Source organism: Anas platyrhynchos, chromosome 20 (assembly GCF_047663525.1).
Source record: "Anas platyrhynchos isolate ZD024472 breed Pekin duck chromosome 20, IASCAAS_PekinDuck_T2T, whole genome shotgun sequence".
NCBI lineage: Eukaryota > Metazoa > Chordata > Aves > Anseriformes > Anatidae > Anas > Anas platyrhynchos.
The window spans coordinates 8,195,467-8,222,218 of record NC_092606.1 but is presented as its reverse complement, the minus strand read 5'-3'; the positions used below and the strand labels follow the sequence as shown (position 1 = coordinate 8,222,218).

At 43.9% G+C, this 26,752-nt stretch overlaps 1 protein-coding gene across 3 annotated transcripts in view; it reads right to left on the bottom strand.

Moving 5' to 3' along the window:
• Positions 1-26,752, bottom strand: part of LOC101791126 (sphingosine-1-phosphate transporter SPNS2) — a 135,321-nt gene that overhangs the window by 64,783 nt on the left and 43,786 nt on the right. For all 3 annotated transcript variants that reach the window (XR_003492749.3, XR_005260377.2, XM_027445956.3), the window contains exon 3: positions 9,288-9,424. Coding sequence is in view for 1 of the 3 variants with exons in the window: in XM_027445956.3 (XP_027301757.3) it covers positions 9,288-9,424 (137 nt within the window). In the remaining 2 variants the exon portion in view is untranslated. The remainder of the gene's footprint in view (positions 1-9,287; positions 9,425-26,752) is intronic.

Sequence of the window (26,752 nt, the reverse complement as noted above, 5' to 3'; positions counted from 1 at the left end):
TTCTTAGCATATTTTCCTTTGTACACAATATAGGCTTAAGTACACCAGCACGGCAGATCTTGTAGGCAACTTTGCTGAAAAAACATTGGAATCATTCCAGACTTTAAAGCGAATTTTATTTCTTGCTTTCTGTTCTCACACTTCTCTGGCTTGCTGACTCAGCCAGGATCCGGGAGCACCCGAGCACTGTGAGAAAGGCCGCCCTTACGATATGCTTGGCTTACATCTGAGTGACGTCTCACTTTTAGCATCAGATTTCCAGAGAGAAGCTGATGCATTTACCAATTCCTCCTACCTAGCTCCTTATTCATGATCTTCTTTAAACAGTTGTTACATGCTTCTTGGAGCGCTATAAAGTGGCAAGGTTTTGTCATGCTGTAGCTTCATTTCATTCTCAAAAGCCAGCTGATTTAACAAAATGACAATCCCATTTAACTATGTTAAATGCATTTGTTATGTCACTATCTTCTCATGAGACCGTGCCCATCATGTTCAGACAGGATGATCAGCACCATTCCCAGGCATTTCCAGCTCCAAACGCATTACATGGGGCTGAGATTAGTACTCTAATTCGTTGTTATCCGAATTGCAAATCCTGTGTTTTGTGTACCATGTGAACTTTATGCATTTAAAAAGCAATCCCAGCACTTCAAAAGCCTGATTTAGCACCCGGTACCACAAGACACTTCCCATCTTCACACTATTTGCACATTACTTGGAGCACAATGGTCCTTTTCTCAGCCTTTATGCACGACCCAGGAGGCCACGGAGTGTGTGGGCTACTGAAGAATCACTTACACTTCCTACAGTGTGACCCAGGCTTTTCTGTTAGTAGGCAGCTAAAGCTCAACCAAAAAAAAAAAAAAAAAGCCCAAATCCATCCTTTTGCATCTGAACACAAGCCAAAGCAGCTGAATAACACTTTCTTTCTCTCCTGCATCCTGTTTTCCAGGACAATATGCCCAACTTTCAAGCCCCACCAAGGCCCTGTTAATAGAGTAGCTTTGTTTCCAGGCCCCCTAATGAGCCTTAAACTGGGTGGAATTAATTGTTTATTTTCTTTGTCTGTCAGGCATCGTTAATCAAGCTCTCCTGAAGCATCATGCTTCTTTCCAAGTCATAAGCTTCAAGAACACTGGCCATAAACTGCCTCATTTCCATCCATGCTAATTGCACGTCAGCTTGCACCCTCAAAAGAACAATAACATCTCTCCAGACCTGTATTTGAGCACCCTAGTGAAACAGGAGGGGACATAATCCAATACCCTCACTACACAGTTATCTAGGTGGCTTACTTCCAAAGGAACAGGATCACCCGGTGCCATGCAGATTGCTTTGCCTCCTCATTTGACCCAAGCAGACTTCCCCAGCGCTGGAGCACAGCATGCGATGGGGGCACACTGCATCAGGAGTGGTTTGTGCTCCTCGGATCACAGCCACCACTGCAAGGACCATGTCAAACTGTTACAACATTTTGTAATTCCTTACTCTATATTCCAAGGTCTGCTTGGAAGCTCACATGCAGCACTATTTTTTTTTTCCCAGCAGGTTCAATCTCAGTCTATTTAAAGAACATTTTCCTTGTCTTCCAATCTGAGGATGTTCTGAATGTGGTTGACCTTAAGATGCTGTAATAATTATTTATAAAGCACAATGTTAAAGCATTTTAGAGACTTCCAATAAGACAGCATTGAAGCAATAAGACAACCTTTTTGTGGTCCATCAGCATGCTCTGGTGTGAGGCCTCTGCTGCAGTATGACAAGTGTACATTTTGCCAGGCAACACAAGAAGGAATGCTTCCAAGACACACACAGTCTGGCAATGGAATAAATACACCCTCCTCCCTCTGCTTCCTCAGCAAATAACTGGTTCAGGTGAGATTTCCTGCTCAGGCACAATAAAAGCAGGACAGGCAGGATGGTAGTTACAAGCAGGCATTGCCTCCAAACCATCCATTAACAGGCACAGCAGCTCACCCGTCCTCCTCTTCAACCTAGAGACTGTAAATTCAGGTTTCTTCATAACAATGGGACAAAGCTGTAAAGGTCTTCAGCCTGTGAAGATTTTTCATGCCTGCACCACAGTCCCCAGCTGGTGTCTCTAGGCATCTTCCTGATCCAATGAAACAGCACCAAATGTAAGCAGATTGATTAAAAAGATGTAGGGTCTGACTCAATTCCCACAGGGACACAGAAAAGGCTCCCACAGACTTCCAAAGGACGAGCTGAATCAGAACCACAGTCGCAGACCCAATGATAATGATTTAAACATTTTCCAATAACCCAGATAACCAATGGCTCTCTGAAAAAGGCAATTACAGGGAGCCCTCGCAGAGACCTAAGGCAAATTAGGATTTAGCCTCAAGCCTATTTCTGGATTCTCTCCCAGCACAAACCTCTGTCCACCTGCTCCAGAAAATGCCCAAGCTCTGAGGAGCAGTTCTGACATTTCTGTGCAAATTGCTGCCTTCGCTTTAATGAACTGGCAACAGGATGCATCAGTTCGGGTGAGTTACAACACTGAATGACAGAAGCATCCCTTCTTATTTCAGCATCCACAGATTTGATTCAGATTTTGCACTATTTCAGATTTATTAACCCCAAAATAGGTAGCAAAGGGTGGTGTCTGACTGCCCCAACCTCTGGGGAGCTGAGACTTGGGGCTGTAACCTTGCTTGCTCTCAGGTCCTGAAGGTGAGAGCACAACTGGCCCTGTTCCAGACCCACTGTAGACTGGAAATGCTATGTATGGTAGAGATATTCCTTATGATAGTTTCTTTAAGTTCCTTTTTTTCCATCATATGAATAAGCTTTCTGAATAAGCTTTGCAGCTATACTGACTCTCTCCTGGCAGCCATCACCAGCTGGGTTTTCAATAACTCTTCCCAAGTGCTTTACAGTTGCATAGATACAAATACTGGAGAGGGAAAAACCACTCCAAGCTGAAAATACACCACTTGCATTTCTGGTAACACCTAGAAAAAGCCTCCTTCTTTCATTGTCTTTTGGGGACTGATGCTCTGAGAATACCCTAACCCGGTTTTCATTTATGATTTCCTTTGCAAGTTGTAGAAAGGGACAGGGTAGGAGTACAAAGCAGTCAGGGACAAACACGCGACGGTAATTTGGTAATTCTACACTCACTTTATTTCAGCAAGCTGCAACTACTGCATCTATGTCAATCTTCTCCCATCTCTTCTGTCCTAAGTCAGCAAAATCTGAGGGAACAATGAGGACCCACAATTCAAGAATTCAATTCATTACACTTGTCTGTGAGAGCGAAGATGTTGCTTTTACAAGAAGACAGTTTCCCATGCAGTATTTGGTATCAGCTGTGCTGAAGACCCCAGCAGACTTGACAGATGCCCAGCACACCTGAATACCAGCCCAGACAATGCTTCATTATTGAAAGAATAAAAAATGAATTACTGTTTTCTTCCAATCCACCTCACATAATCCATATGAGATCATGCAAGTTAATATGAGTGCTCTCAGGTATTAGGGAAAGTGATGCAGACTCCGTCCCTAAAGAACTTCATTCTGCAGTGGAGTCTGTGCAGAGAGATGATGAGAGCCCTTATCCTTTCCCTCTCCTCCACCCAGCTTCAGCACAGCATCCTCCCTCACCTGGGACCCAGTGAGCCATCCCACAGCACAGCAGCTCTGCCATGGTGAGGAGGGAGCTCTGATAGCTGGGGGGAAGGAAGGGATGTGCAGATCATCACGTCTCATCTTAACAGAGCAGAGGCAAAGCAGGACTGGGCTACAGCTACCAGGAGGAGCAGCAGGGTACAATACCAGCACTATGCACAGGGCTGCAAGAGCCTTGGCTACCGTAGTGCATGACCCACTCAAATCTCTGCCTCTGGGATATGAAAGTATGCGGGGACAATATTTTTCCAGAGAAGTCGCAAAAAAGGGCAAGCATGCAGAAATCCAAATGTCAATAGCTGATGCTCATCTGTAGGGCTCCAGTGCCACATTAAGGGCTGGCAAAATACACCAGAGGCAGCCAAGAGCCTTTGTCCAGGAGCATCCTGTGTCAGCCCCAGCACAGATTTCTGCAACAGCCACCCGAGGAGTCAAGAATTGCACATGAGGGAAAGGACTGAGTGTATCTATAACAGACTGTGCAAAGGTGCTTGGAGAATCTATTTTGCCTTCTTTCTAAAAGAGACTTCCCCTCTAAAATAATAGGATGAAACAATGGGTTATAAACATTCCAGCAATTCACAGTGATTCCCAGATAACACTCGGTTCCCTTCTTACATACAAAAAAGATGGCTTCAGGCTTTTGTTTGCTTCTGGTTTTCAAACTGCGGATTTATCGTATGCAGTGGAAACAAAGGAGCAGAAGCTGTATGTTTTATAAGACAACTTCTGCCAGCACACTTTTTTGCTTGGAGTGAATCATGGTGTGTAGGGGTGTGGGCTTGGTTTGTGTTTATGTTTTTTAAAATTAACTCAGCTAACCATTTGTTCCATACTTCATACAATTTGCTGCTTCTCTTTCAGCACTCCTTGAAAGATGAGCTTTGGCAATAAATATAGATCTGTCAAGTCTGAAACACAGGACTTTAGCAAGCACTGCAGGCTAGCTGGGATTCCATAGTGGACTATTTGCTTCCTCTTTCAGAGATAAATCAAAAGAAGAGGAAAAGGAAAAAACAGTAGTAGACATACCTATGCTGATTACCTTGCAGGTGGTGCAACGAGAAGGTTGTATCGCGTTAGCTATATTGACATTTAAACAGAAATATTTAACAAAGAACTGAAGGATTCAAAAGCATATTCCCTGTTTACCTTGTTATTCTTTGCTTTTTCATTCCCAAACTTGTTACCATCTGCAGATCTGATGTCTCCCAGCAAACCCACATTACCACAGCCTGGTCTGCTTGATTATTAGGTATGCCTGTTCTCCCAACCTACTGGAGCCAAACTTCTTAGCAGAGTACTTTGCTCATCTGTTAAATAGCATCCCTTTTGCACAGAAATATGCTTTACTCATGACGTTCACGTGGGAAATGGCAGGATTTCACAAGACTGGGAGAATAGTCTGCAACTTTCCACCTTCAAGTTCTTTCTTGCTTTAAGAAGCTGGTGTCTGTCTGCGAGGGAGAGGGGTCCTGAGCTCTCAGAAGTTTCTGCTAAGAAGTGTGGGAAAGTTAGTGCCAAAAACAAGCTTTCATTCAGGACAGATTTCTGGCCAAAATGGTCAGCTCTCAGAGCTAATAGTAGTATTATGACTAATAAATGTGGATATTCGAGTAGCCAGAAATAAACTCTCAGCATGTGGCCTGATCACTCCAGATAATTTCTTCATGTGAAGCTGCTCAGAACAAGAGAATGGTGCAAATGGGGCTACGTACTCTTCCCAGTGATGTTCTGGACTATCAGCCAGCTCAGGATGCTCAGCCAAAACACGGGTAATCAGGTACTATGCTCATGAAAACGCTATCTAGAGAAAAAATAATCACTTATTAAAGCAGAGTTTATATTGATATAGAGGGAGAGAGACGAATATTTAGCTATTTGTATGGATGGAAATGCATCTTAGTAAAAAAAACTCCACGAGGTTTGTACGCTCGGTGAATTTCTCTGTGCTGTGACTCTACACTGTGCAAGCAGCTCAATTATTTTTTGCTGATTTATTGTGGAGCATAAACCAACAACCCCAAAGTGCTTGCCAAAAGCCAAATGGTTGCCAGAAGCTAAATCAACAAAAAAATGGTTTTGCAGGTGAAAGTACCAAAATTTGTATACTTGCAGCTGCAGAACTAATTAAAAGGCGTGCATAAAGGGAAGTCATTTCTAAGCAGGTGTTCATACTTACAAAACACAAATTAAGATATATACATGCTTTATTGAAGTTTCTATAAACAGAGCTAATCTAGAGATCTGCCTAAATATGTAACAACTTTAAACAATTTTAGATTAATGAACAAGTTTGATAATGACTTTTTATATAACTTTTATTTTTAGGAAGTGTTAAACAGTGTTATAGAGCAGAAACGTGCAGGTATCAGAGACAAAGTGCTGGAGGACTTTTTTCTCATTTTTCTACAGAGAAGTGGTGCATTGATGTAAATTGTCAAATTCCATTATTTAACAGAATAAATGTGAACTTCCCAGTATCATTGCAGTCATGTTACTTCTGATGATTTCCTTTAGTTAAATTTATCGCCAGCTATTTTCATCCATGAAACCGAGTGCATTTATGGAATTACTCTCTGATACAGTATTTATTTGGGTCCGTTACTTTGATTATTTATTTATTTATTTATTTTTGCTATGCATGATGCATTTTTGTTTTCTGTAGCCACCACCTCCTATACACTCTAAAATTAGCCTTAAATCCTTAAATTTTGGACTGATTCTCTCCTGTGAGAACCTATTACTTAGATCTTGGAGGAAGGGAGATTCACTCTTCATTTACTTGATGAATAATCTCCCCCATGTTCTTTTCTTGTCACATGAGTTATTTCTTTATTGCATAATTTGACAGTAGGACAAATGAAAATGTCCTTTTCTATATGCTTGTTTCCACAATATATTATAAATAATTTACATTTTCACTCAAATTACAGCCTTTTGATTGTTCTTTATACATTCAAATTTTATCAACACACTGCCAGAAACCTTTACAATTTGTGTGCCTCCAGTGTCCACCAGAACTGTAGCTGCTTTCTGCCTCTGTCTGCTTCCATTTACACTCCAAACCTACACTATGTGGATGTGTACTCTATTACTTACACAGTGACAACATTCATGGGGCACTAGACACTGTCAAAATTTGAAGAAAGGCAATCCCTGAAGACACGGTTTGCTATTTCTACTGAATGACTGTAGTTTCTGGCCTCTTTCAGTATTTTTGTTGTCACCACATAAAGGAGTTTTCTGTACAGGATTCTATGGGCTCTGCCTGTGCCAACTTGCTCTTTCTAGCCATGGGTTTTCATGCTAACTTGGATGTGTATCTACTTATAGTATGTATCTACTTATAGTAGCCTCCCTACTGCTTTTATTTCTGCCAGCAAATGTTTCTTCGCATTTCAGCTCCTAGCCTTTCTCTGTGACAAACACGCACACTGTCTTAAAAGAAAGGAGGAAAAAATGTTGAGAGAAAAGCCAGTGTTTTGCTCCTTAAATGAATCTTAAAAGTGAAAAATCTGAAAAAATGCCTGGTTAGTCACTGCATAAAGAAAAAAAAAAACTGCATCAGCTTTTCTCTGACGCTTGTTCTCATTAGTATTTCAGGAATTCACCTTGTTCAATGTGGCATGTCCTCACAGTTAGAGATCAGACCTCCAAGAAGGATACTGAAGTGGCAGGGATACCACGTGAAGTTGTGATTATGCTTACGACCTTGTTCAGCTGCTGCAGCCACTGGGTAGAGCACAGCCATACAGCAGCTGCAAAATACTCCATAACACCTGGTAGAGCTCAGGACTATAGTAAAAAGGAGTAGAGGGGACTTTTCTAGATATAGGGGAGTTTGTATCCAAGGTTGTAGTTTGGGTCCAGAGTTAGTATTTATGTAAATCCAGGAGAAATTAATTCATCAGGCTATTTGGTTGTGGTTCTTTTGTCACTTCCAAAACACTGGGGTCTGGATTTCAAACATAGTCCAGCTTTATATATATTATTCTCCCTCTCGTTGGCTACAGATATCACAGAATCACAGAATTTCTAGGTTGGAAGACACCTCAAGATCATCGAGTCCAACCTCTGACCTAACACTAACAGTCCTCACTAAACCATATCCCTAAGCTAATATGCCACTTCCACTCTGAGCTCCTGCATACTGATGATGATATATATTAATTCTTAATATATTAGTCCTTTGGGGCTAAATCCTTAAACTAGAAATCTGCTCTGAAAACATAAATGACATCAGGCCAGGTCCAGTGCCTAACAAGCAGAGGAGGAGAAGACATCAACTACAGGACCAGGTTCATTGCAGTGAAACTGCTGAGAACCTGAGCCTGAATGCATGGCCATAATGTGAGAAGTCCAATTGGTTCTTCAAAAAATGCTTCCCTCTTCTTTGGGCTACAATCCAGCTGATTTTGCAAAATGTTATGAAAAGAAAGTTGTGGGTGTTTTTTTTTTTTTTTTTGATTTATTTTTTTTAAAGCTAGCCTAATTTTAGATGAGATGTTCTTTCTTTAGAAAGGATGCTTCCTGCCCAGTTATAAACCTGAACAATTTACAGGAGTTAAAGGCTTCTGCACTTGGCCATATGCGTTTTTTATTAGCAACGCAGTGACAAGCCAGCTTGAAAGCCAGACAGACATGTGACTGCCACTGCCTGTTTTAGGTGGAAACTCTCTGTTATTAGAAACAGCAGAGCACGTGCGTGGGCAGGAGGGAGCAGGGAGGAGAGGTTTAGGCTGTCATTCTTTAGGCGTGACCCAAATGTTGAAATCTCTGGAACGCAGCTGGGCAGAAAGGATGAGGAATGCCCCTGCCTCTCTTGGGGAAATCAGTCCGATGCTACCAGGAGCAGTGATTTGTCTCTCCAGGAATGTTGCCACATGCAGCAATTAAACCTCCTCTATAATATGATTTAAACAAGAGGATATTCTTCCTGAGAATCTGCCAGATAATTGTTTCCTCTAAGTGCCTCTGATAGGCGAGGGAAAGAACACAAAGAGGAGTCCTCAAAACGGGGTGCTGTGGCTGTGCCGAAAGCAGGTGAGGGATGCTGTGTGTAGCTTGACAAAATGAAGCAAGCCTGACAACTCCATCATCAGTTCCCCTGACATATCCATCATCTAGTGTAAAAGGAGCTAAAATTATGTCTAATCTCCGTGCTATCATCCACTGCCTTTGACAGAAAGGAAACAAACTGGTGCATTTGTCATCCCACATGCCATAAGCAGACTTCCCAACAAACTCCAATGGCTTCTGCTATGATATAAGAGGACAAGAGACCCACTGTATAGCCATGGATTGTTTTCAAGTCTTTTTTAAGCCTTTTAAAGTTTCTTGAGTATCTCTCCCAAAACAAAACTCTTCTATCAACAGAAACTGTTGTTTCGCTAAGTCTCACTTGTTATTTTTATGAATGTGCACGATCAAAGGATAACAGATTTCACAGTTAGGGAAGAACAGTTACCCAGATCACACTTCAACCACAAGAGGCCAGGCAGCACAACACACCATATGTCCAACACGCACCCGAGGGATACCTTCCACTTGAGCACCGTGTCACGGGGTGTTGTTAGGAACATATTGTCCAGCAATTCAGGACACCCTGCAAAGTGCCTTTGCAGAGATATTACCTGTTCAGTGATGAAGGAGCTGGAAAAAGTGACAGCTGACCAGAAGAAGATCCCACAGCTCAGGATGATCTTTCTGTTGAAACGGTCCCCAAGGTAACCAAAGATGGGCGCCGCAACCATGAAACTGCAGATGAAAACTGCAAAGGGAGAAAAGAAAAGAAATCATTAATAAACATCAGGCCAAGAACATGAAAACTAATTTTCTGCAAGCCAAATCCTCTAGAGAGCAGTTCCATGTAATTAGATGTTCTGCAGCCCTGGCTTACAAAGTCAGGCGATCTGATAGGCTTTCAGAAGTCAGTGTCTTCTTAATCAACCAGCTTTCTCATTCCCAGAGAAACTTCAGGCACTGATCTTGTGCTAAGTCTGAAAACACCAGACCTTCACCGTCTGCTGTGAGCACAGAATCCAGGGATTGGCAAAACCAGGGCAGAATAAATGAAGAGCTTCTGCACAAACATCCCTGAGAAGGTGAAGTGAAGGCTGAAAGGAATTTTAAACAGAAAGCAAAACATGGGCTCCTTGTTGGTCCTTGCAGCAGAAACCAGAGAGAAACAGGCCACAAAAACTGAAATTCTTTCATCCATCCTACCAGTATATTAAGGCAATCATGAGGCAGTAAGGAAAAGGTTTTTACTGCCAGGCTCATCGTACTGGCACCAGCCCTGTAGTTAGGCAGAAAGGTCTAGTTCTCCTCCTTAGGTGCTTTCACTAGCATGGAATTTGTATTTTCACACGTCCCTGAGCAACTACTTCACTAAAAGAAACAGTTCTGACCTACAATTCCCTCACAGGCCAGGGATGTCTTTAACTGAAAGACTATGAGTTCCCATTCCCCCAGGCTTCCCCACCAAAAAAACAAACACCAACAAACAAACAAGCAAACAACAAGCGTTAACCCAAGACCTTCTGGCATGTAGGAATGAGGCTCCTGGTAGAATATCCCCTGCAAAATCGCCTCAGCTTCAGAGTTCACTCCTCCAGCCTAGACCTGTAACACCACCGAAAACACCTAAAACACGGTGCTCACACCATATTCACCATTCATGTGGAACTTTGCAGAAATAACCAGGCTGATTTATACTTGGCTTTTGTCTGCATTAGAGATTTGATGAGAGATTTGGATGAGAACAACTACACTGCTTTTAGTGCTGTTTAGTTATCCCAGGATAAATTTTGGCTTTTACTGCCTGCCTTGGGTTCAGCTAACCCGGGAGGATGTGGGTGGGACACTGGAATACCTGGGGACCCACCTTTGGTCACAGAGTTATGACTCACGTTGGGTAGTTCCAGGAAGGCAGGGTGGGCTTTTGGCAGTGTCCTACCTTAGCCATCTATTTTAAGAGTGGAAATGGGTGGGGGGAAAATAAATTAAAAAAAAAAAAAAAAAGGCAAGAGCAGGCTGCACACTCCTTTGGTTGGAATGTATGCATACAATTAAAGTGGTTTGGACACAAATTATGAAATTTTCATGGATGGTGATACATGATAGCCCAAAAATATGCAGAATGCTCAACTGTGAAATGATCTAAATGTCTCTTCCTTTTTAATGTATGAAGATGTCAAAGCTGCTTTATAAATAATATATACCCATTTACATCTACTTTGTAAGCCATGCAATTGTGTGTATATCAACTTTGCACTGTGATGTTTATGGTGGGAATTACGGATTTACTATTTTTGCTCCTACAGTAAAATAAACAGATAAAAACACAGAAATGTTCATATGCAAAAAGAAGTACGTGCAGTATTACATCACAGTAATAGTACGGACGATCTTGCTGTTAAGCTAGCACAAATTTTGGCTTACAAACCTCAGCACTGCAAGGGTCTAACTGCACTGGCCCCAGTCCAACAAGGCACTTAAGCACATGCTTATATTAAGCACTTTAGAGTCATCAGCTCCGTGGTTAAATGCTTTTCCTGAATTAACACCAATGTGCTTGGCACCTCGCAAAGCTGGTGCAGCCTCCTGGCACACAGGGTATGTGGCTGTTTATTGGGAATGAGGAGCAGAAAATGACTCTGCCTCTGCCTACTGCAGTTTGGCCTTGCCCTTGGAAGGACACCGAAATTCATTCGCCTCACAATCAGATCTCCTGCCGTTTTTATGATGTAAAAAGACATAAAGCTAAAAGAGCTTCTAAGGGAAAATTAGAAACATCCAAGTCAGCATCCCACCATTTCAAATATTGAATAACCCGATTAATTCAAATCTGAGACACACAGGGTGTGATCCAAAATTCACATTAATCAGCCGGCTTATTAGCTTCAATGACCTCTGGATGATAAATGTGAAGTCTAATTCTGGAATTTGGGCAAAAGTAGGCAAAAAAGCACAAACCTGCTCTTTCCAGTAAAACAAACCCAAAAAAGATTGTCCAGTGCCTCTCCAACAGCATATAGCCTGCTGTTACTCAAATCCCTTTGGAAAATTTATTTTTGGAAGGTTCTGTTCTGAAATGAGCTGTGAGCTTTGTCACCAGTAAACAGCCAACTTGACAGCTCCACAAGGTGTAAAACGGAAGGACAACAGAACCTAATAAATAATAGATAATAGAACACAGCTGTCATAATAATAAATGCAATTGCTATCAGAGTATTTATGACCCAAATATGCATCAAAGCATTGATTGACTCAAATAAATGCAGAATATGATGGCCGTGCGATCTGTCAAAAGGATCTGCCTGTTACAGGCATTTCCCATGAATCAATTTTTGCAATTACTCCTGCAAATGACAGATGAGACTCCTGAACACTAGACACAGCTCTACAACAAACAAAAAGTGACTTTACAGTCACTGCAATGGCTGCAATGGCTGAGTGGAGGTGAATGAAGCTAGGCCATGTTACCAGATGGGATGGAAACCTGGCTTACTCCAGAGCAGGAGTTGGGGTTCTAAGACAAGTGAACACCATGAAGGACAGATCTTATCCAGAAGACGGGAAATTACCTGTGCATTCAGCTGGGAAGAGAAGGCCACAGCACAATGCAGAGGGGTGTACTCCAGTAAAGGAGCCTGCTGCTTGTGCCAGACTCTTCCAGGCTTGCTCCTCTGCCTCCCCCACAGCATTTTCTCCTTCTTGTATTCACCCACTCCTGTGAGCATCCCAGTGACACCACAGCAGCTGCTGCTCCGGATCAACCCCCTGCCACAAATCTTTTGTGTTAGGAGAGAACTGTGACAGAAGCTGGCATTTCATTTGCCTCTTCCTAATCAACAGCTCCTCTTCCATTTCCACTTAAAGCCCTCTCAGAACATTACCAACTCTTGAAGAGATGTACAGAGCAAGCCAGGGCAGAGTTAGGAATCCACTGGGATTTGGGATAAGACACTGAAAAGGCAGGGACCGCATTCAGAGCAGCTGTGGTAGGTATAGCAACGTCAGTCACCATTAAGTACGCCATGCAGCTTATTTCTTAGTGCTCCATCTCTAACAGTGCCAGCAGAAGTGGCTCAGTCCCAGCGCCGGGTGGAGCTGAGATACATTTCTGCAGGAGCAAATTACCGTGTGACACATAACGAATGCCATCTCAGGAGGGAGGTTCTTTTAAGTACAGGTATTTTCAAAAGGAGATCACATTTGTCTTCATACCGCCCTTTGTGGCTTAGCCACTAAAATGCCAGCCGTGGTGAGAATGCAGGAAGAGGGTAATTGCCAAACAGGATGGCTCGGTGTCTATTTCTGCCTCTGAATGCCTGTCCCACCCTGTACAGGTGCACGAGCACCTTCATAGCCAGCACTGCCCAGCTTTTTCTTTTTCTGTGCACAGCTGGAATTACAAAAATGCATAGCTCTAAAAACCATCTATCTTACACTCCCTTCCCTCTCCTCTGCCAAGCACACAGTGGATATGGAAAGCATCCTCCCCTGCCTCTTTGCGTACTTTGTGTGCTTCAGACATCTCCCAGGGACTGCAGGCAGGGAGCTGCCACTCAGCCAGCGCCTTCCCCTGTGAAGAGCTGTCTGTAACCACCGGGAAAGTAAAGCCCAGAAGTGGAAGCAAAGGAGATGAGGGGAGAAAGAGAAAGCACAGACCTTTGAGTTAACAGCCCCAGAATGTTTCTGCCTACTGGAACTAGACTGGGTCGCTGTTATTTTTCTCTCCTTTTCCCTCCAAACACAAATTTATCAGCTTTGCTCTGCAATTGTTGCCTGTAAGGGCTCTGACCCATCAGCTCTGCACCCCTTGATTCCTAAGACACTACTGCCTCTGTCTCCATTGCTCTTTTCTTACGTGGACTGATCGGCTGCTTGTGTCTCCGAGGGGGGCTCTCCTGCTCCCAGGTCACCCACGTAGTGTAACCCTGAGGGAAGAGGCATTGACACTGACACCCGCAGGGACTGCACTTCTCCCTTACTGGAAGGCTGAGAACATTACAGACACCTCCGGGAAAAGCTCCCTTCTTTTGGTTTTGACTTCAAGCATGCAGGATTTATTTTTTCCTATCAGGAAAAATGTTAGAAAGGTTCCGGTAAAAATAGCTCACTTGCTCTAAGCAGGGATGCTCAACAAGAAAAAAATAGTGGCTATCTTTGAGCTCTGAGTCAGCATGAAACCATATATCCACATCTAATTGAGTGCTGACAATGTGTTTGGCTGTGTGGAAGGCAAACCCAGACAGCCCCTGCCTCAAGGGACTGGCAATCCACCTAGACACAGCAGAGAACTATGTGCTGCGAGGTTGTTAATATTCTCCCAACAACAAATTTCCAAACAATGAGAATACCAGAACACCCAGCTCACTCAGATGGGATAATTTACGGGTGTGTGCAAGCACAATCCTGCTCTTTCTGCATGAGACGCTGCTCCGCCGGGATTTGTTGGAGCCATTTCTACACCAGGGACTTGGGCTTGTGTTATTCAAGCTGCTGTTGGTATCCGCTGACATCTGCCTGCAGAGGAATAAAGCTCTTCCAAGAGCCCAGCCAGCCCCACTGTCTCAAAGACATGTTTTTCCAGTGCCTCTTTGATTGTTTTCATTTTCATTACAGCTTTATGCTATAATAATACTCCTCAGCACATACACAGCACATTTAATCACAGTGAGGCTTGGGACAATTTAGAAAGGAAGTTAAATATCATTAATTTCTACTTCAGGGGTAAGGAAATTAAGACACAGGAAAAGGGACCTGCCCAAGATGAACTACAGAAATCTCAAACCCATGTGGGTCTTCCAGCTTCAGCAGTGTCCTGTTTACAGGACCTTATCTATGCTAAAGGTATTTTTGAAAGTCTACTATCACAACTAAGAGTGATTTTTTTCTTACAGCACCATATGAGCCAAGCAAGAACAAAGATCCTTTGGCACAGCTTATCATTGAACCTGAGAGCTTAGACACAACACGGTGATGTGATCAAGGGAAAAGAGATGTCTGACTACAGGGCAATCCGAGGCCCTGGGAAATCTCAGCAACATGATTTAAAACATTCTTCCTTTGACGGATGATGAGTTCTTACAATGCAATTGTTTGCACAGAACTTTAGCCTCCAAATCCTCATTATCACAAACTCTACTGTAGGTATGCTGCTATATCACCCTCTGCACGGATTTTGTTTTACTTCATTTCTGATTCAACAGCCAACAGATGGATCATGTTACTGCATTTTGCCAAGTGCAAAACACAAGATCACTGGGTTCCAGACTATCGTGCAGACTAGAAGTTTCTGACAAGTGTAAGGAGCTTTGAAACACACCATCAGTTCCATATGTTGTGCAAAGCTGTGATATACTAATAGCATCAAACCCAGGAGCATTAAAAAAAAAAAAAAAAAAAAGGCTTGGGAACACACCACATCAATTGGACTTAGGTACAAATGTTTGTTTTGACATGGCCAGGAAAGCTCCCCCAGACCAGAACGAAGTATGAGATCAAACAGAGAATTCCGTAACTGCCAACCCTTGTGTGCTCGCATCCTCAGCACGTTAATGAGAACGAAAGCAGTGCTTTAAAAGGTGTGAACCTGATTACTCACACTGTTTGCATTTCTCTAGTATCTCCCTGTTTGGCAGGACCCTTCAGGTTGTGTTTCCCTCACTGCAGATGCCACTCACCAGCATTCAAGCTCCAAGATATCCTTTCTTCTCCACGGGGAGCATGTTGCACCACGAGGCGCCAGTTTTCCTTAGAGCAAACTGACACAAAATGTAAGCGACGTGTTTAGGGTGAAGATATACACACACAGCGTCGACATACGTGTTTACATCGAGAAGACGGCTGCTGTACGATGCCGCTCGGTTCCCTTTGCTGTGACAGGGTCAGAACCCAGTTACAACAACGCGCCTGTAAAGACAGACGAGGCCTGCACACAGCTTTCCTGGCAAGTCCTCGTCTGTCTCAACATCAGACGAGATGCCGCCCAGGGAAGGACTCGATGCTGGTAATTCCCCCCCTTTGCCACGCTGCAGAACCCAGACCCTTCCGAGAGTTAGCCCTTATATTCCCAGCAAAGGATATCCTGAAGACTAGCTTTGTTCCCCTCAGCCAACAGGAATAATTGCTTCAGGGGGAATTGCAGGGAAATCCACTCCTTGGAAACAGAAAATCAGGCAAGAATAACCAGAAGACCAGTCCAATAACACGCTAATAACCCCAGAGCTTTGAGAGAAGCTGTGCTCGGCAAAGAGCAACCACAGCCCAGCGGCCAGGTGGAAGTCGGAGCTCTCAGAACTGCCACGTACAGCACAGCACAGCACCGGCCCATACGGGATGAGTATGTGATGGATGGCTGTGAGCCATATTTCACTTTGCATTGCTGCTGACGGATGGAGATGCATCCCTCTTCAGTCCCCAAAGCCTAGGCAATAGCTACAAGAAAGAGCTCTAATGAAGGCGAGGCCTGAGAATGGAAAGCATGCCTAACGAGGAGCGCTGCGGCCCACAGACGGGCACGGCCTGCAGCTTCTCACACGAGTGGGCTTAAGACAACATCACTCAGCTACAGATCAAACACTGAACGTTCACTCCACAAATCCTCCCGCGAGCACCTGTAAGATGTGAATACTGTCATTCTGCTCTGCCAAAGAGCTGACTTCAAGAGCTGTTCAGAGCACAAAGGGAGGTCTGAGCAGCAGCGAGGGGTGGTTGTGACAGCCGAGCTGCCGGCTGCTGACCCTGATTGTCGCTGTCACCAAAGGCTTGAGGCCGGCATACGCCTGCAGCCAGCAGTATTGCTGCTTGTAGACAAGCCAGGAACACAGAAACGATCAGGTACAATGCACTGCAGAGAACATGAGCCTCGCTATCACGTATACTGCCTGCCACAGAAACCTCAAGCAAACACGGTGGCTGCAGCCTGCTTTCTGTAGGCCTGCCTAAGCTGGTATGTTAACTACATCATGTCTGTGGTCCTCATGTCCAAAGCACACCAGTGCTCCCTAAATGCTGGTAATGATCCTCCTTTCACCTGGGCCTTGCAAAGAGGCTAAAATGTCTTAAACCATGTTTGAAATCAGTCTTGGGGTTCTGATTCAGGCAATCAGTGCTGTGGAGGCAAGGAAAACGCGGCTGTGAATTGGAAGCTGAGTGTGGTATAACAGCAAGATCTAAAACAGAAAAGGAAAAGCTTGCATTTTACTGTGCTGTTCAGTCTCTCTGGATGTCCAGCAAATTTACTTCATGCAGGAGCTAACTTGCTACTAGATTAAATTTTGAACAGCTCTATACAGGCAATGAAATTTAAAAAGAAAAAAAAGGGAAAAGAAAAAAACAAACCCACCTTCTGCTTCTCACTTTGGGAATTACAGTGATTACATTGCCACTGTTTTAAAGGGATTTGGAAACCTGAACATCAATAAACCAGCTACTGTGTTACTAGAGATGTGCTTCCTAATACAATGCTGCAGGCAGCAATCGAAAGGAAGGGTTCTGGTGTAAGTCCTCCGCTTTCCTTGTGCCTACAATGGCCTAACCCCACAGTGAGCTGCTTCTGGGAGTCCAGCAGATAGCCAACAGCAAGGAACATGTTTTGGAATGAAATAAAAAGTGTGTTTGGTAGCAGATTTTTTTGTTTCCTGTGGCTCTGCAGTATGTTTGATTGGGGGATTAAAACTTGCATGTGAGAACACGTGAAGAGTAGACACCACTGTGTCTCTCCAGCAGACTCTCCCCATCAAAAATATCTTCACATCTGGGTCAGTTCCACATTCTGCTTCACTACATGGTGGCCTAAAAGAGGGGCTAGGAACAGCAGGCTATGGCAGTCTGCTTTCCATGGCAGTGACATACAAAAGCATGCAAAGCTATTGCCTAAAACAACATAACATTGCTGACACTTAGCAGCAGAACACAGAAAATGAGCTTCTCTGTCTGTTTAAACCCTGATTTTGCTTTTCTTATAGTATGGAAATGAATGATTAAATAAGTCAAAGCCATTTTTGTTTTATATCCACTTCCACTTGGAGATGTATTTCTGCAAAAAGCTTTTAGTGCAGTTTGATTTAGACTCCTAAGCAAAGTCAATGGAAGGACTCCCGCCTGATTCAGTGGACATTAGAGCTGAGTTTTTTGTTTCTGTGTAACTGTTTACGAATCCCCAGTGCACCACAGATCAGAGCCTCTTTGCCAGTAAACACATTCTAATACTCGTAAATTTACTGCATCCCTAAAACATAAAGGGTTATTACTGGGAAAAGTAAAGAGAGTATCAGAAAACTGTCCAGGGGATAAAACAGGTCCTTTCACAGTAAAGCATGAAACATACTGGGAAACAGACAACTCGTGGGGGCTACAGAAGAGGTCTGGCACCATGAATGCTATGGAAAAGGGCAAACCTGAAATACCTCGTCATTAGGAGACTGACCAAGAGGCAGCTGCAAAATTCAAATCAAAAGGAGATACTTTATGCACAGAACTTAACTAAACACTGGGATGTTATCACAGGAGCTCGAGGTTTATGTTATTCCAAAACAGGATTAGAAAAAGTCCACTCTGAGGGCTACTAAAGATAATCCCCCTGTTTATAAAGTCCTCAGCTATCCAGTGGATAATTTATACCAGGGAATTATCACCATGATCCTGTCTTGTTTATTTATTTATTTTTCTTATACATGTGCTACTGATCACAATGGAAGGCTGAATAATATATTAAAATGACCTTTGGTCTGGATTATTCCTTCATTATTCTAAATATAAATAAAATTTTAAAATAAAAAGACATAATTGCATCTGCATCATTTCTGCCAGCTTGATTAGGTAATGGTTTATTAATGTGTTACTGAATTGCTCCTAGAATTACTTGTAAAAGCTTGAATGTGGTTCACAAAGTTATGCTTCTAAAACTACAGAGGACCTTGTCCTTGCCCACACGTACTCTCAGGGTAAAATAACACAGCACCTGGTCAGTTAACAGAAGCTTTGTACCCTGGAAGTTTCCTCTCCATTTGACTTGACCAGCTCTGCTGTTTGAGGGCGCTGCAGGGTCGCCCACCCGTTCCTGGCTGCACGTCGGTGCCCATGGGGTTGGTTTTCGCCACTGAGCAATCAGTGGCAGGAAAACCTCATTAACTTAGCTAGCCAATTAGGATGGATTTGTTTTTGTTCTGGTCAATCCCAAACTAGACAGGAGATCCCAGAGGTACGCAGCTGGTCAATAGCTTTTCAGCACTGCGATATTATGAGCGACACTTCTACAAGATTGGTTTTGCCTCAACATGACCGAAACACACATAAAACGATCTTAGCTGCTGGTACAGAAACTGCCAGCCATCACTCCTAGCATTCAGGAAGAAGAACACATTTGAAAGGAGATTTGTTTTTCCCTTTCTGTGCAGTTTTTCAGGATGTGCTGTACACATGCCGTCCATGGAAGAGCTCAAATCCCAACTAAAGCTCTGGCAGGGATGAGGGCAGGGTGAAGTCCCTAGAGCCAGGGTGCAGGGCTAAAGAGAGCCAGAGAAAAGCATTTAAATGACCACAAAATCAAAGGATCTGTATTCTATTCATTTCTCTTGCACCAGCACCAGAGCTCGTGTGGCCATCAGGAGAGCAAAACTGGGGAGCTGCTGAGGATGGAAAACTGACCTTAGGGCAGGAAGAGTTCCTTAGGGCAGGAACAGTTGTGTGCACCTTTGCCCACGAAGTCTTTTCAACCACAGTGTGTACTTAAACACACCACGAAATGACAGCCTAAAGCTGATAATGTAGAATAATCTAAATCCCTTGATCCCTGAAATTTGTGCTGCGTGCCATGAATCAGATTTAACTAGCAACAAAAATGCTTCAAATCTGTTGTTCTCTTAATGGAAGGGTGTATCATTCTTATCTGGTATAACAATGGTCCTTGCTTCCAATTTCAGAGTGTTTTCATCCTAAAATGGGGTTTCCCATCCCTTCTGGCCACCAGACCAGACTAATCCTACATGCCACCTCAATGAACATTTTAATTTCAAATCATTAACTAGTGCTCGGTAGGAGTCATTCTGTCTCAAAGAGAAATCAATCTCAAAACCTCCTCTTTGGAGCGATGAAAGAACAGGAAAAAAGCGAGATGCATTAATAGTTCAGTGTATTACTAATAAATTCTTTGCTACATTTAATTTACCAAAAGCAGCAGCTTCCTATGAAAAACAATACCATAGGAAGTGCTTCCCCTTCTCTCTAAAGTGGAATCAGGAGCTTCTCATGCCATGGCACTCATGGAAACTTGCTAAAAAAGAAATATCCGATATATTCTTATCCCAGAGCTTTCCTCAGGCTTCAGGTTTGTTTGGGTTTGTTTGTAAAAGGAAACTCACAAATAAATGACTATTCCGCAGTACCAGTGCCTTGCTAACCTCTTCCCATGAGCTCCTAATAGCTGCTGGTTGTATTTACAAAGCTGGGGAATCCCTGTAGTGACCAAACGCATCCCTCGCAGCAGGCTGTAGGAGCAGCTGGGGCACAGATCAGGTGAGTCAATTCCAGCTCTGCGGCAGGGCAGGGGATGTGCTGCCTGGCTGCTCTTTCTGCGAGCAGTCCCAGCCAGGAGCAGCCCCTCAGCCATCGCCTTCCAGCACGGCTCCAGGCTCACGGGGCATCTTCAGGCTGCCAGCCCTGAGGGCGATGCCAGTGGGCAGCGAGGGGATGCTGAGAGCGGCAGGAGAAAGCCCCCCATCAAAGCCCTGCAGACCCACGCTGCTCCGTGCATGGGGAGGACACATCCCCCCCGGGCAGCCGGCGGGACACATTGATTTTCTTTATTGGTATTGCAGTTCTTTAGGGAGCTGCTGTACCATCTACAGCAGGCTTGCCAAAGTACATGCTCCTGGTTTGGAAAGGAAGATGGCTATACTCTCATTTTAATTAGGTAATTGGCTATCAACTAGCTCGGCACTGACAGCCTCATTTACAAACATTTTCTACTCTGGTCAGGGAAAAAGAATGAAATTAGACTTTGCTCCAGTGCACTCCAGATCTTGCTAAAGTGCAGGAGCAGAGCACAGACGTCGGGACCAGTACTTGTATTCACAGTGTGTGCTTGTACACGTGCAAATAAAAGTGTGCCAGGGTTTGGCAGCAAACTCCTTTCGCATTGCTCTCCTGCAGAATTGTTACCTTTCCAACTCAAGCCATATACATCTTCAAGAGTGCTTTTGGCAGATCAGGAAAACTGTATCCTTTAAAAGCAATATAACCTCAATAACTAAGAAAAGTATTGGTCTGCAGGGAGAAAATGGTGATTCATCTCTGTATTGTAGCCAACTTCCTTCATGGAGATCAGATCTCTCTAAACAGACCAACTTCACCCTGCTCTTACGCTATCTGCCCCGAGTTATCTGGAGGAAGGCAAATATTTGCCAGATTAAACTGAATTTTAAAGGGTGAAAATATTACCCCTTATCACAAGAGCTTGGCGAGAACATCTGAAGTAGCTGATTTTTATTCACTACCTGGTTCTCAAGTGTACACAGCACTGCCATGAGGTACTGCTTTTAAAATTTCACCGCGTGTGGCTTTACACTAATTCACTTTTTGTAGGAATAGAAATCACTGCGGAATAGGCACATGCTAAAATCCACAGACGATGTGGATGTAAAAGCAGCTGTGGGTAACTGCTTTTGCTGGGTGTTAATCCAGCAAGCAGCCTGGGATGGTTTTACTTCCCTCAAAGTTTTTCCTCCAAATTTCCCCTTTCCCAGGGGATTTAGTGCTTCTCACAGACAGATCTGTGGAGGAAGCACATACATTTCTTAACGCCACCCCCCAAACCCTTACTTCTAAAGCACTGCTTGCTGATTTCAGAGGGAATTTCGGTGTAGTGTCCTGCTCCTGCTTTTTTTCTGAGATGGCAGAAAAGCAGAGAAAAGATGAGAAATACAGCAGCATCCAGCTCAATGACAGCTCTTGCTATGTAAGCTACCACCCAAAACCACATTCCTTTTACAGAGGAACTTTCTGCAGTGCTGGCTGGGTTTCATTTCAAAGCAGCAACGGGAGAGCTGCTCTCTCGATGGAATCTCCCAGTTTCTCCCTAACAGCAGTGTCCGTCGTTCTGCCCAAGGCGCTGCCACTGTACACAGAATAATGAATCCCCCAGTAAAAGACCTTTCCTGTAACCTCAGGAGACCACTTCATAAAAACACGAGAACAATGGCAACTGATAAGAAAGCCGTGTAATCTGGTATCCTGCCTGTGACAGTGCCAGCGAGCAGATCCTTCCGAGGAAAGTACAGAAAATCCCTACGCAGGCAGCTGAATCACTTAGAGGCTGGTTTAAGCCCTCAGGCTTCAGGATTTCTCTCCCTCCCAAGAATTAATTTAGATTATTATTACAATCTGTTATCCACATGAAGATCTAGCCTTTTAAGCTCCGGCCCTAACAACACTCCTGGTGGTTTTCATTTCCACGAGCTAACCGCGCGCCGGTGAGTTTGCAGAGTGGTTCCCAGCAACTGACCTCTGCCGACTGCTTCTGCATTACGAGGAAAAGATAAAACACACAACCTGCCTTCACGTGCTTTTACGCTCCCCCCGTTTTTAAGAATGAGCAAATGAATATCGCAGATTATCTTTAAAACTTGTCCCCTAAGGGGGAAGTGAGGGGCAGGCATGTGAAGGCAAAATGTGTGCGCACAGAGGCAGGGGCTGGCCGAATCGGGCCAGACACGTTGGCCAAGAGTGTCGCCAGTGTAAACGAAGTATTTGCTGTCTAGTTTCATTATGAGTCACCAATTCTCTAAAAAGGCAAGGAAGGAACCATTTGTGCTCTCACTTATCCTGTCCCCTGAACTGCTTCTTATTTATGTTATGTCCCCAGTCATTACGCCTGCAGTCACAGATGCTGCGCGTCTGGTCAGATCGGATCCAGCAATAGCTGCAAGGGCCAGGAAAGGCAACGCCGAACCATTACAGCACCGTGGGGTCAGGGAGGAGGCTGGATGTACCATAGAGGAGGATAAAACGTTGGCCAAAAAGAAGGCTTCACACTCCCAGCTGGTACCACGCTCCTTTCCCTTTCTGTGAAAGCACATCACTTAACTCCACCTATGCTTCTCTTAGCCACAAGAGACAGGCTTTCCAGGCACCCACCCAAACCCAACGTCTAACAAGACATGGGAGCAAGTCAGAAAAGTTCAGAGGAGGACCCTACAACATACAGAAGACCCTACAACATCCTACCTCCCGCAGCTTTGTGCAGCCAGCACAGCGCAGGGCAGCCACCATCACCTTTCGATCAGCCGTGGCCTGAGCACAGCAGAGGGGTTGTGAACGCATGGAAGAAAGAAGGGTTGTGAAGAGCATGGAAGGAAGCATCTCTCAGCCCTCCACGTGGCCACCGTGATTCCACAGAAATTAATCATTGATTTGTTTTGGCTGGCATCATTTGGAAATGCTCTTGACTCTTGCTTTTATAAACTGCAATTTAGACAAAGAGGACGTGTTTCTGAGTGGCCTTCAGAAAGTGATAAACCTCTTTAAGGAAATTGTTCAAATACTGACGTCGTTCCTAATGCTTTAATTTGCCATGGTTTGCAAAAGGAAAATAATCATAACTACGGTGGAGCCTGCACTGGGGATCTGTCTGACAGTTGTTATTTCTGAGATTATTACCCAGAAGAATTTCCAAGGTACCCCTGACTTGTACAAACACTCCCATAGCAAGCTGAACTGCAGATCCAGGAGCGAGCTTGGCAACCGAAGGTGCATCCCTGGATAAAAGAACATGACCTCTATAAAAGAACCCAAGGTTAATAGTCGTTTCGATAGCCTGTGCATGACTGCCTTCCTGTTTTAAATAATCTCTGCTTTTACATTTATTCTCACTAGTATATTTCTGGCAGAATGAGTACTCCTAGAAAACAACTCCTCGAAATAAATACTGCAATGCGCAAGGTTTGCAAATGCAATGCCTTTATGCTTCATCAGTTACATTAATGGGAAAAAGGAAAGACAATATTTGGTGAATTCGGGGATTGTTAACATATTAAAAAAGACCGTTTCAATCAGGCCTAAATATGTAGCAGGTGAGAGTGATGAGTGACTGGTGGCCTGTCTAAAGTCAGTCTGAGTTCAGCACTTGCTCCGTTCCCTTCCCTAGACACCACACCATCATCAATTTCCCGGGATGACAGATACGGTTCCTACTAGCAGTCCTGTACAGCCGAAAACTGAGTCTTGGGGGAAAACTTGCTCTGGTGTTGCCAGCAGTTTATCTACCTGGTGATTAGACATAGGAGCCTAGTTTCTGGACGAAGAACTCATAAAGATCAAGCTCCGTAAGTCCAAACAAGGAAACCCAACATCTTTTACATACAATGCAAACATTTCTGCAGCTCAGTGTCATACACTGCATTGTTCAAGCCACTGGGAGGTATAACATTAGCAGATGATTGAAATATCTCACTGGGGAGCTTTTAGGGAAAATTCAACATTTATTGTATAATATCCTGTATTATCACCTTTGCTGCCATGAAACATCCTCAGAGAACACAGGCAACTTTGGACAACCTGCTTTGCAGGAAAATTCTCTCCCTCCTGTTTTTTTTTTCAAGAGACTTTTCTTTTAAATATTTTTTTCTTTATTTTGCACACCCCCCCCCTCCACACACACACCTTTGCATGACATTTGCTAATATTTTGCTGTATGATTACATCCATGGGTTTCAAAGCAGTTAGCACACAGCTGGAAGTAACTGAAGGCTCTGGGTGGGAAAAGCAGAAATGAACCCCCTGCATCTATGGGCTGGTGACAGCAGCTGGAGGAGGCAGGGGACAGCAGCAGACCCACACCTGATGGAGCACAGCTCACCACCAGCAGGGTAAACACACGGTGATGGATTTAGCCTCAGTGATCTTGTGAGGAGCTGGAAGGTCCTGTCTGCAGAGGGTGCTGAACTCTGCTCCGCTTCACACACCCAAACTCGAACACCCCCCATACACAAGGGTACACACAGAATCGAGTAAGCAATACTCAGCCAAGTCTCTTTGCACATGAACCACAACAACCTATCAAAAGAATCCACTTTTCCTCCACAGAACTCCCTATTCTCGTATCACACAAATAATAATTTCCTGAGAACTGAAGGACAAACCTGGAGAAGTTAACAGACCCTACTTGTTCTTCTTACTCTCACAGCTGCCTGTAGAGACTGAAAGAAACGGAATGGGATTTACAGGCTGGGGTGTCAGCTCAGGTGTCTCAGCTCAGGATCCAAAGCAAACTGAACTTCTTGGGGTTTTAAATGTAGCACTTCTGGGGACAGCTGGTACGTAGGAATGCGGAAAAGAAAAAAAAAAAAAATTAGGGCCAACTCTGGCTCTAGCCAAAGGTCTAGAGATGTAGAGATACCAAGCAGGACTTTTGCAGTGCTGCAATTCCTATTAGCAAGTCAAAATGTCCACGCAAACCATTAGTCACACACTTCGAAGAACCAGGAAAAGAATTTTATTTTCCACCACTTCTTTTAGCACAGGCTGCGAAACTCACTGTGTGTGTCAAACAGGGAAATGTGTCCTGGCCATCACCAGGACCCCGTGCTTTCCCAGGGTGTGTCCTTACACAAAGGCAAGGCTCCCTCACAACGGCACACAGCCTCCCCATGGAATCTCCTTATTTCTGTGGCCAGACACCGAAATGTCAAGCCACCTGTATGGACAAGGGAAACCTGCAACACTGATGTAGATCACCAGCGGAGTGCTTGCTGCAGACTTCAGCTCGTTGCCATTTTTTCTTTCTACAAGGTTCCACTGATTGTATCCACGTCTAAAATACCTGGCACGTGTTAGTGCTAAACTGAAAGTACAGCAGCTCATTCAACAAGACAAGATGAGAGAAAAGAAGCTCCCAGACAGCCCACATACAGGATGCTGAATCCAATGCAGGATCTTGCATTTGATTCTCTGTGCGGTCTTTTTACAGCCCCCCTGCAGCCAACAAACCCCCAGCACCTTCAGCACGGCAGCCAACTTGTAGGGCTGGTATTTGGGCAGGGCACGGCAGGTATCTGTGAAGCTAAACATCCTGCAGAAGTAGGCTTCTTCATGAGAAGATTTCATCATTTTTATAAAAGATGCAAAAGAAAATCAAATAGCCCTTAGAGATGGATCATCGTTCTAAGCCCGCATGACTAAGCAAAAGCAGCTGCAGAGCTGATAGCTTAAATTCTGCACCGTGAGCTGGAGGAACAGAGCAGTGCATTAGATTTATACATTTTAGCAGTGCTCTTGTGAACTCCTGCAGCAGGGATGTCATATGGGCAGCGTATTGCTGGTAGAAGATGTCAATTTAAAAATGGGGGGGAGAGGGGAGGAAGAAAAGAAAAAAAGAAAAATTGATGTGACATTTTCATGTTCCTGTTCTGCAGTTTTACCTTCAAGAAGATTGATGAAGGAGGTGGATTTATCTAGTCAAACACTTGCATGGTTCTCACCATAACAACTCTTTACATCAGCCCTTCTGAACTAATACCTATTTTTAGTATCATGTTTTTAAAGGATCCTCAACTCAGTCACTAATTTTGAGCTTGCAATTTACCCTGGGAGCAATTTTGCTGGTGCTATTTGTGCCACTTAACTACTTTGATTTGCAGTCACAATTAGTTAAGCATTTATATATCCCAAACCACACCTGTAAAATAGGAGACTGCTTTTAGAAACAGCCCAGATGCTTAAATTGAATGCAACCTGGTTTGGTGACGCATGGATCTCTAAAAGCAAGCACCCTGTGCATTCCAGAGTAAGAAAAAAAAATACTTTTGTTTTCTTTAACTCACCCATCTTCCTTACATGGCTCTGTTTAGTCACAGAGGCTTCCATGAAATAGCAACTCTCTTTGTCAGACTTTGCCAATGATTTCTAGTGCTCAAAAGGCATGGCCAAGAGAACTCTGGCACTTTTAATGTTATATATATGGCCAGGTAGGTTGGAAAAACTATAACATGCTGAATATGGAAGCATGGAGCTGACAGCTAACCCCAACAGGACCCCTCAAATATAGGGTGGATAGAGGCAAGGAAAAAAACAGTAACAAATAACTTGGAGC